Below are 12,121 nucleotides of genomic sequence, written 5' to 3'. Positions count from 1 at the left end.
TTTCCCGGTTGTATGGACTCAACAGGCTGGCACACGCTGCAGCTCTGATTGCTAGCAGTTCAGGTTCATGATGCTGTTTTCCATTTGACAGAATCCCTCATTCTGACAAATACCTCATGCTCTTCAACCAGGGGACAGTCTAACGTTTGAAAGTTGTCTTAGAGTCAACTATGGGTTGGTTGGCCAAAGTTGTGTTTAAAAAAAAAAAATGGTGGTTGCCATCATTGAAAGAAGCTGTTTTGCACAAAGGCAGAGTGACAACCACAGTGCAATGTACATGTACTCGAGATTCAAAATCAATACCAGAAATATGTGGGTCCTAAAGTTGACTAGAGCAGATAGCAAGAATTCTTTTTGATTTCATGGCCTGAAACATGCGAGGTTCTAATACTTTTAACATACACAAACTGTTTTTGCATTTACCTGCAAATCCTCCATCTGGACACTGACACTGGCCAAGAAAATGCGCTACACTGGGAAATTCACAAGAGACAAAAAGAACAAGTATAAATCAGAATGGACTTCACAAATGATGATGCATATCGGGCATTGTATTCACTGTATTACAAAAGAGAGGCCAAATGTACAGACCATAGCCTTAATTTTTATTGTGTTTTTTTGTAATTTGTTTATTTGCCTCCCATGCAACTTTCCATGCATGTGTTTTATGCTGGACAGCACTGTCGGGGAAAGACGACCTGCTCGTAGATCGCCAATGACAGAATGCAAATGTATCATTACTGAGTGCCATGTGGGCCTTTGTCCAAGCACCGAGAGTTGAAATGTTAGAGTGCAGGCACAGATATAATAATACATTTACCCTCACCACCTTCTTCAGCGAAGGAAACGTCAGTGATATTGACCCAGCAAATCTGTGCCACTCTTGTGCCCATCAAACTGCTAAGAATACTCTAATATTTACATCTTTTCGTGCAAAGTGCCATTCCACATCAAACAAGATTTCATTTTCCAGGCTGTCATGTGCAAACTATGCAAAATGAGTCCAATCACTCATACAACTCATATCCTTATCAATCATACTGAGAGACTGGTAACAGCTCTTCATTGCACTCTAGGTGCGAGCAAGCTCATCGAATTAAGTGTGACGTAAATTGTGTTGTTTCAGCATCCCATAAAAGCCAAATAAATAAAACTTATACCAACAAGTGGTTGGGCAGCTCACAGCATAGTTGCCCAACCACTTGGTTTTCCCACATTCCCTCTTTCCAAACGACAACGTCCATCGAACGAAGCAGCAGAACTCACTTGGATGACTGCTCGGCAGTGAGTTTTTCCCCCAAGAGCTCAAGACTGTGAAGTATCCAGTAGCACAGCCATGGCCTGCTGGCATCCAAGACCTCATAAGAGTCCGACAGGTAGCAGAGTCCTTTGTTGAGGTAGGCTAGATGCTTGAATCGCTCAAGCACGGGTCTGCACGGTACGATCAAAGAGCGAGAATGAAACATTTAAATGTCAAAAATTACAATTGTTTATTTACATCATTCTGCATGTTTTAAAAATCTTGGCAAGTATGGAAAAATTTGAAAAACGTTCTCCATCAGTTCTTCGCAAAGTCATAGAATGATAGTCTTATTCAAAGGAACAATCAATGTATTAATTACATTCATCACCTCAGTGAAAACAAAGAAAAAACAAACTAGCATTTGCTTCATTCCTCCTACCACCCCCCCCCCCCCAATACTAGAACAATAGAGATACAATACTGTAGAAGTGGAAATTTTCGCGGTGTTCAAATTTTCGCGCATTTCGCGCAACCAGAAACTAGCGCGAAAATAACAGCACGCGAATATTTTTGCTTGCCATATGTGCCTGTGCGTGATGTCTTGATTCCGCGGAATTAAAAACACGCGAAACTCTTCCGACCCGGCCAAGCGCGAAAAATTAGTCACGCGAAAATATCCACTTTTACAGTACATTATACAATAAAACAAGCAAAAACCATAACCTACCCATTACAAATCACAGCAATTCATAAGCACAAAGTGCGGTTTCATGGTTGGCTATGGGATTTTCTGAGATTAGACAGTGCACTATGAAATCAATTTATGGCACCAGGGAATCAGAATGGTCAGTACTCACCCTTTGTTTTCAGTTGCCAAGCTTTTCACCTTTGCCCGAAACATTGCAAATTTGGCATCCACAAGCTTTTCAACATCTTCCTGAAATGAAAGAGACCACACACACACAAAAAAAAAAGTTCTCACTTATTATGTAAATATTTATATTGTGTTCTTTATATCATGGTTTATGATTCAAAAGATTATCCTCTGGTCAGAGATATTACGCTCTTTTGTTGTGTATCAGTTGATTAATGTTATACTGGGCTTCTCAAGAAAGAGCATATATATACAGTGCACTCCTGTTACACCAAACACGGTTATAACAAAATTCTGGTTACAACGAAATAAAAATCCAGGTCGCAAAATTATCGGCTCTAAGTGTTTTTATTACCTCCGCAAAGGGAGGAAGTTATGTTTTCGTTACCGTTTGTTTGTTAGTTAGTTAGTTAGTTTGTCCGTGTGCAAAATCACTCAAAAAGTAGTTAATGGATTTGGATGAAACTTGCAGGAAAGGTTTAGACCGATACAAGTAACAGATGATTAAAGGACAAGTTCACCTTCATAGACATGTGGGTTGAGTGAATGCAGCAATATCAATAGAACACATCAGTGAGAGTTTGAGCAAAATCTGACAATCCGTTAAAAAGTTATGAATTTTTGAAGTTTCTGCTCAGTCACGGCTGGATGACAAGACTACTATAGCTTGTGATGTCACATGAGTACAACGATATAAAGAAAGAATAAAGAAAATTCAACATATTTCCATTTTCTCGCATAACAAAAGAACACTCGATTTCTCTCTTTCAGAAGGCAGGGGGAATAATATTACCCTTAACATACGTCAGTAGCAAGTCGAAGAAATGTGCACTTTATTCAAAAGGTGAAGTTTTGTGAAATTCTCTTTTTATTTTCCTTATATAGTTGTACGCATGTGACACCATACACTGTAGTAGTCTTCTCTTCCAGCAGCGACTGCGCAGATACTTAAAATATTCGTAACTTTTGAACGGATTGTCCAATTTTCCTCAAACTTTCACTGATGTGTTCTACTAATATTGCTGCATTCTCTCAATCCTTATGTATATGAAGGTGGACTTGTCCTTTAAGTTTTGGTAGTGATCCGAGAATTTTTGGGGAATTTATGAAGGATTTTTGATATTTTGGCAGGTAGGGTCAATGAACTTGGGAGTTCAGGCTGCGCGTATTTGAGGTTTGCATGCGCACACTAAAGTGCATGCTCTAGTTTCTGCTAGGGCGAGGCGCGCCGTGCAGCTGAGGGTTTATGACGTAACAAAGGCTTCTATATTGGGAAATCGGGCGACTTTCAGCACACAATGCTATAAGTACGTATAGGTGGAAATCACCGATATCTCTATGGAAGAACAAGATCAGTGGTGGAAATGAGCTGCATGCTTGGCAGAGGTCTGCGCTCTCACGAGTGCTTTTCTAGTTGTTTATTTGTTCGGTTATGAAAAAATTTCTATATAATGAAAGAAATCTGCCAGTCCCAAGTACTTCATTATAATGGGAGACCACTGTACTCAAGAGCTTGTATTCAAAACAGGAATTTTATCACATTGACATACAAATGTATCACGTTGACATATAAATTTCTTTATTCCAAAACATGGGCTCATGCTAAGGAACCATGCACATACTACAACTGCATAAGTTTTGTCAAGCTCATTGGGATTAGCCTATCACAAAAGTATCATTCAGGGAAGCAAGTTTTATATGGCAAAAAAAAAAAAAAAAAATTGATAAAATTATTCAACATCTCTAAATCCAATGTTATATCAAATTTCACCGACATGAACAAAAAAAAAAAGCTACATAACTGGTAAAAGATAAGTTCAGTTAAATTTGCTTCAGGGACTTTAAGCCTGTTTAAAACAAATGGTAACTTCTTGTGTGTCGTCAAATTTCTTGTCTTCAGGATCCAAGTTCAAATGATTCTAGATCACTGCATTAAGCATAACTGGCCTATCAAATTAAATGGCCAAATCTTCAGTGTATATCTTGATTTCTTTATCAATCAATTTCGACATTGCACTTCACGATACAGCATGATCGTTAAGTTTGAATATGCATGTGAATTTGCATGCATCAATTAAAAATATGAATAAATAACACTAACAGACTTGTCTTATGAGCAACCAACAGGTGAAATTAACTCCCTTGAGTAGCAAAAACAAAAAAGTAAACGAAAACGTTTTTGAAAATTTTATTCATACATCAACTAAATATTGTACCGGTACCTGGTAATATTAAACATTGAACCCTATTAACACTAATTTAATATTGCATTCTCATTTCACATAAGAATGTTGCCCTGTGCAAACCTAAATAATCAACCCACTCTTATGTCTTTCATCTGCAGGAATCGTGCCAGGGTAGACAAATATTGATGTTCATTAATAATCATATCATCCTATAAAAACATAGCACTGTCAGTCAGTGACTGTCATACTCATATATTTCATATTTGCATGCAGACCAACAGTTCTATATTCTAATTCGAATTCTGTCTTCTTGACTCAGGGTTAAGGTAAAATTGGATTTTAGTCCGTATGTACAGCTGTGCTGAAGTTAGAAGCCTAAAATAATTAAGCCCCCTAAAACCATGAAAACCCAGGATTGCCCACCTGACCTGGCACGGGTACCATACATGTACATAGGCTACCTTGCACTACAGAGGTCCCAGTACACGGGACTGCGGAATCTTTATCCACAACAAGGGCACTGCACTCGACAAAAAATATCGAAAGTCCACCACTTCTAGTCAGAGACGTTACATTTTGGGTTACAAACCTGCTGCTCCGATGAGGTGGTGGCGATCCCATCGTCTAGGAATCGTTGCCCGTCAAGCCATTCCTCTTTTCCGATGCATCTGGTCGCGGCCATCCTGTTGGTGTCTGCTACTACCGGGCTACCACTGTACCAGAATCTATGTCTCCTCGCTGTTTCGAACTCTCGCAGGTAGCCGAGTAGATTTACAGTAGGGTTATACGGAGGCAGCAAACCCGTAGGCACAGGCGCCAGGCAGAGTGCAGGGCAGCGCAGCTGTGTTACAAAGAGAAACTAATCTCTTTGCTGTGTGTTGTGTGTGTCAGCATCCGACCATAGCCGAGTTTACTCTTTCTGGTTTCTCAAGCCCCCTAGAGCCTATGGAGTACGGAAATTAACTCACTCAGCACCACAATTTCAGAAACGGCATTGACAAAATCTATATGAACACGCTAATGGTGATGACAAAATATGGGGAGAGGGAGAGAGAGGGCTGCATAGTTCTGGCATCCATGCAAAGTGTCCATATAGCTGTCGATGGAGGTTTACAAAGCTTGTTTGATTTCAATTTGCACCTCATGATGACCCTTGGCATTCCTCTTGGTTTCAAGCCCACGTGTGAATTCTGTAAGGGGGATTAGCTCATACAGAACTCTCATCCATATAACCTCTGTACCAGAGAATAAACTGGACAGTATAGCCTAACGTACAAAACTCTTGGATTAGGCCCTACTTTGTTTTCAGAGTTGAAAGTTTTTCCAAGCTGTGAATATTCTGTTGCTCTAGGATGTATTATTTTCTCATCAGACATATAATGGGACAAACTGCTATTATTTCAGTACATGATATTTAATATACTATTACAATATCAAAGTTAAATCATGCTCCCCCACCAAAAAAAAAGAACAAAAAAGAACTGAAAACAAATTGTTTAAAAAGTATGACAAGTATACTTTCAACTTTCAGATGAAAGTTCTTCAACTTTCCATTACATGGAGAAATACATGGGTGTGGAAATCTAAGAACATATCTTGCAATTGAATTAATCCTTGGGCCCAATACATTACACCACAAGAACCTACCCTTATATGCATGTAGTAGAATGGTGTAGTATATCTGGCAATGAAATAGAAATATATACAAAATGTACTGTATAATTAATATACTTTTATTTCCTGTTAGATATGATATACCTTCAAGCTACTTTCTGGACATGAAGATGTGAAGTCCTCATACGATGTGGAAGAAAGAGAAATGTAAATATAGTGATTTAACCACTCAATTTGAAACTATATTTTACTGGCCATATTTCATATATCAACAGCTCATGCTTCATCAGAAGTATTATGGTACATATCATATCCAAATGAAAAATTGGGTTCAGGGTTCTGTTGTAATCTGAAAGTGAGCTTTTAAATCAGTCTAAAGAGTGTTAAAATCAATGCTGCTTCGTATTCTGATTGGTTGGCAGCAATGATTTTGCATAATCATGTAAGCTTTCAATCTAAGCATACATATTTGGTGCAAGTTACACTACATTCTAAAAAAAGAAATGGTAAATCAACATTGTAAGTGTTGTCTCTCCTCCATCCTTTTGTTAAATGTTGAAACACTCAAAGTAATGTTAAATTTAAATACTCAAATATTATAGATTCACCATTTCAGCAATGGTAAATCCAACATTCTGAGGGTTAAATTGAACATTGAACAAAATGTTGGAGTGACATTTAAAACACTGATTTCATTTTTAAGAGTGTATAGTTCAATCAATACATCTAATCCTCAATTTTTGTAATCCATACAATATGGGAGGCTTTCAGGGTCATTCTATTATTCGCTATAAAAGCAATATAACTTTACCTATCCTATCTATATATATATATATATATATTATGTATAAAATATGCACATAAATTAATAGGTAAATAATTATATGAGAGAGGGAAAAAATAAACAGATACATATGTACATATATTGGTCATTTAGTTTACAAGGTACATACCCAGAGAACAAGATATAGATGCAGCGCTAAAAGGGAGTATGTAATATAGAGAATATGAATATGATCCTAAACCTTTACCCTCCTCAAGCAGTCTCCACGGTTACTCATTCAAGAGATGCAGAGTTTGGATGCTTGTAATGTAGGAAACAGGAAGAGACAAATTTCAAGATTTTTTTTTTCTCTCTCACTCTTGAACTTGCCTCACTTAATTGCATCTCTGGCCAATCTGTCAGTACAACTTCCTGATGAATACCTGGCCATGTTAGCCCCACTTTCTCCCTCACTCTCTCTCTCTCTCTCTTTCTCCATACAAACACACACACACACACACACACACACACACACACACACACACACACACACACACATGCGCGTGCACACACATGCATACTTACACACAGTGATTTGTAGAGAACACTACTCTTTTCTCCTATCGTAGTTTATACCTCAGAAGTTTTCTCCACTGGTACTTTATATCCCACAACATGATGGAATACAGGGGATCACTGTACTCTTTTGTTCTCTTCATGGAGACAATCTGATTTTATTACCAACATTATGACCTTTGGAGAGATGTTGTTGACAAGCTTACATGAATGACAGAAATAGCAAGACTGTGATGAAGAAGACTTCTTTTCAGTATATCAGCCATCTTTCCTCTTCGGGAAGCCCTTTTTTATCATGATCATTCATCCTTGCAGTCATTGTATATTTTTTTTCCTTTATTGTAATCAGGTGCCACGACAGACATTTAGGCAGACACATATTGCATGTACTGTACCAGTACTTAATTCTTCTTTTTACACATAATATACTTGTGCTAAAGCCTTTGCAGTTTGAAAATACTCTCCTAACCCGAGGCAGGGATGAGGCCGAAAGAACATGAAGCAAAGAAACAAAGAGTAGGTGAAGACAGTGGGCCCATTCACACTGCCACTAATAATCATGATTAATTGCATTGCGATTTGAATCGCGATACAAAAACTTTTTATGCGTGCTGACATAATAATCATGATAAGTGAGCTCACCACTGAAAGTGTGATGTCTCAAAAATAGTCACAATTTTTTTCAGAATAGTAACAATAATTTGCAGTGCAAAGTGTGTATGAAAGGTGTGCGAAATTGTACCAGTTTTTTATATGCCACGATGCAAGGCACGCATGGGACAGTCGGGTCAAAGTCAAGCCAAAATCCATGACTCACGTATGTGCAGTTTGGTCTTGCTCAACCAGTGTGATTTGGGTCACAATTTTTCTTTGCAAACCAGTGCAATTTGGATTTCAATTTTTTTTTTTTGTCTGTGTATGTCTGATCCACTGAGCGCACACAAAACCCCAACAAGCATGATTTGAATTATGTTTTTTTCAGTGTTTGTGAAGGGGCAAATTGTGTATGTCCTGCCCAAATCAAGGTCCATTAACCACATGCAATATGGAGGTGCGTGTAAACATGACACAAGCTGGACTTTATAAGTACAATCTCCTAAGCAGTCGATAGTTTTAAAAAAAAATTAAAAAAAACTGCCACATCTGATACACAATAAATTTTGCATCTGAGTGAATCAATACCCTGCAATCACGAGATGCCAAAACTGAAGCAATACAAGCTGGTGCAAAAGATTATTCAGTGAAGCAGGCAGTCGCAAATATCAAAAAGCATTGGGATTTCTCATCAATACATGATTTCTGGTGCTCATTTCCTTTTGCTAACAATCTTGGAAAGGTTTTAAAGTATTTTTTTTTTCTGTGTTGGTATAAATTCTGCTTCAGCAATTAAAATGTAAGCACGACTTAACTCTGGCATGACTGAATATACGAATGCAAACCTCAACTGTTTGTTTTTCTCATCACATCAGTCTCTTTGCAGTATGACACTCTTGCATACAAAAAACAAGTAATGCTAAGTAAAAAAGGGGAAAAAAAAGAAAAAGATGTCATGAGGTGCACATAGAAACAGAGGACATTAGCATCAAAACAGTACCACAACATCAAAGGTATTACTCATAATACTAGTACTTAATTTGCTGTCAATAACAGCTCAGCCAAGCCTATTTCACCTGTGTTAAACCAACAAACAAATTTCAATACACAGGCCTGGACTATGGCCTTTTTTCTTTCCTTCTTCTGCACATTATAAAACGGTATCTGATAATCTCTGAAGTGTCTAGAAGTACACAGATACAAAACTATTACAGTGATGTACACAAAATATTACGTAAACACAGTATCACATAGCAGCCAGGTGAACTGTTAAAGCTGATGCTCTTTTTGCACTCATTTTAAGTTTACACTTGGTCTGGGCTTGGTAGACTATGCTCTGTAAGGGCTTGGCTCGTAGGGTGGAGATTCATGCAATAGGAAGGCTGGCCTGACTCTGACATACAGTACTCTCCGCGTAATCGGGTATCGCTTAAACGGGTAATCCGTTTAGTTGGGTAGTAATGTCAAAATCAATTCCAATGCACATTATAATTACCTGATAATCGGGTTGCCTCTCCACATAAACGGGTAAATAATTTTCTAATTTTTCTAATTTTGCCCACATCTTATCGCAGATATACACCTTAAGAAATCATGAATGTCATCTTTTTTTCTTTGTTGTTCATACAGGTACAGTAATAAAACAAAGTTTTCTGAAGACATATTTGTCCATAAAAAGAGTGTAAATTATTGCCCATGACTGAGCAAGTGTAAGGTATGTATAATGTCCCATGCAAGCGCGCCTGTTAAGTATGCAGTGTAGGTGTTTGGTGCAGTGTACAATGCATGTACATGCACATTGCGTGTGTCAAATGTGAATGAGACATGTTCTCCTGTTAGTCGGGTACTCCGCTTAATCGGGTAAGAAACGTTCTGCCCGAGCCCACCCGATTATGCGGAGAGTACTGTACATGTAATTGAATCCTCATAGTGAATTGTGTACAGTTTTATTACTGATCTCTATGTAAGTACACACACAGCAGAAGAATCTCAACCTGAGTCAAATGTTACAAATGAGCATACGCTTCGATGCACATATTCGCTGATGGCAATTCTGTTCCAGCACAATGTGCTGGTAGTGGTTTTCAAATGTGCCCCAGCGGGCAGCAAATAAAGATTGATTTAATCGCGGCAACCATCTCTCCCGAAGCTACCAAGTCTTTAGGTACCTCCGATGGACACCTGTCCATTGTGGAATGAGTTCAGGCTGTACCGAAATGGGAGGAGGAGGAGGTTGAGCCCTGGTTCTGTCTAGCCCTGTGCTCACTGCAGCATGAAAACATCCACATTTGTCATCTACATTTCACCTAAACCTGGGCTCTTTGGGGTATTCAGATTTAAACTCACTTGACAGCACATAGCACAAATACCACTTTGCTATCACACAGATTTCATGTTTGCTGAACATAATGACCAAAGATGTCATACTTGTGACACAAACAAGGGCAGTATTTGGGCTACACATAATAGGTCAAATCTTAATCAACATTTAATCTGAAACACAGGAGTTGAGGAAATAACCTCTTAATCAACAAGGATTTGTACATGACTCATATTTCCACATGTGTCACTGCTTTCCATATGTGTCACAGTTTTGTCGCACATGTAGCATACATTGTATTCCAATTACGCTTAGTAAAAAGCTCATGCCAGTTCCTGTGCTCATGTACAGCACAGGCTCTTTAAAAGTACTTTCAAAATAGATATGTCTTATTCAGAATCACTTCAAATTGAAGTGACACTTATACTGAAATGAATCAAATCATTTGCATAATCAAAGCCCAGACCAAATGGAAGAATGAAAAGGGTACTCATGGCACCTGCCTCTGTGCTTCGTCCAAGTGCAGTGCAGAAAAACAATAAAACATCATAAAAACATCATCTCAAAGAATGAATCACATTGAATACACAATCTACACTGTGCTATGCAGCAAACTGCAGAATATTGCATCTATCTCTAAACATAAAATATACAAGGTTGAATATACAAGCATCAATTACATCTTCAAATCATGTCATACACATTACAATTTTCAACCTCGTCAAAGTTAATATCCATCTATTAGGGATCATCACGGGGATCTCTGGATAAACTTAAGTTCATTGGGCCTTGGGCCAACAGCTTGTTTGGTGCCTCATCTACAGCATTTACTTCAGAGTAAGGAGAAACATGAAGTACACTGTACATGAAATTGAAGATCATTCATTTTAGGAATATATGAAGCATAAAAAATAACAACAATTAACATAGAATTGTTTTAAATGCCGGTATAAAAAAAAATGGAAAGGATGCTCTCCATTGCTTCATAAGCATCATTCAGGCAAGAGGGGCACATTGTTTCCACTCTTAATCACAACGTTCATATTAAAAATTTCATGATTGGACACATCAAAAAGATCTTACAGAATCATAATTGGTGAGCCATACCGCTCAATTATTTTATGTAAAATGTAGACATACTGATCTTTTTTTCCTACTTGTGATATCCATGTGATGTATTACAATGTACATTTTGGTTGTTGGAAAAATCATAGCACTATTACGTATCTTCATATCTATGTTTTGCCTTGTTTGATCAATATGTTGTTCATCCACATGGTTGTCTTGGGAAGTGAAAGAGGTACTCTCCCATTCCTATAGAATCTGATATTTGACACAAATGACTCAAGTCCCTAAGCTATTTTGGAAACACACAGACCATGGGAATTGAAATGGACTTTTGACTCCCTAGACTTTCATCCTAATTTCCCCTTCACGAGAGTCTATGAATTGCCAATTACACTTGGCATTTTCAAACTAGAAATGTCGCTACGGCGACTGGTATGCCTCCGCCATAATGCATGGTTCTCCTAATAGGTCTATAGTACAATGTCTTGACAATGTGTGATGACAGTTTCACACAATTGGCAAAATATTAAAATGACAGGTTTGCCACAAATGTGCTGAATGTTCACTTTCCTAGAACTAGGTTCAATTGGATGAATGATTAAAACGTCAGAGTGCAGGTATTTGGGGAACTGATGATTTTTACTTGACTTTTGACCCTTTTATAAGTTTATGCATTGAGTAATTTTCAAGGTATTGAGAAAAAATATAATTTCAGTATCAAATGGTAAAATAGTATTATCTAAACCTGGCCTTTGACCTTTGACCTCACAGTTCCAAAGAGAATCACTGTTAGGTAGAACATGCATAAATATGTAAGTTTCATGATGATACCTTGAGTTACTTGCGAGATATGGAGGAAAAAGTGCAATTTAGCACTTTCACT

General features: G+C 37.9%; 1 protein-coding gene across 1 annotated transcript in view; it reads right to left on the bottom strand.

The window, feature by feature from the left end:
• LOC139739772 (protein farnesyltransferase subunit beta-like) overlaps window positions 1-5,010 on the bottom strand; it is a 39,501-nt gene extending 34,491 nt beyond the window's left edge. Inside the window, exons 1-4 of the mRNA XM_071650365.1 lie at window positions 4,893-5,010; window positions 2,101-2,180; window positions 1,267-1,431; window positions 424-473 (exon numbers count right to left, since the gene is read on the bottom strand). Coding sequence (XP_071506466.1) covers window positions 424-473; window positions 1,267-1,431; window positions 2,101-2,180; window positions 4,893-4,985 — 388 coding nt within the window. The 5' untranslated portion in view covers window positions 4,986-5,010. The remainder of the gene's footprint in view (window positions 1-423; window positions 474-1,266; window positions 1,432-2,100; window positions 2,181-4,892) is intronic.
• Between the last annotated feature and the right edge of the window lie 7,111 nt (window positions 5,011-12,121).

This window comes from Diadema antillarum, unplaced genomic scaffold, assembly GCF_040938485.1.
Source record: "Diadema antillarum isolate AM-2024a unplaced genomic scaffold, OU_Dant_1.0 seq00000819_RagTag, whole genome shotgun sequence".
Classification (NCBI taxonomy): domain Eukaryota; kingdom Metazoa; phylum Echinodermata; class Echinoidea; order Diadematoida; family Diadematidae; genus Diadema; species Diadema antillarum.
The sequence above is the reverse complement of the archived record's forward strand: the minus strand, read 5'-3'. Positions and strand labels throughout refer to the sequence as shown.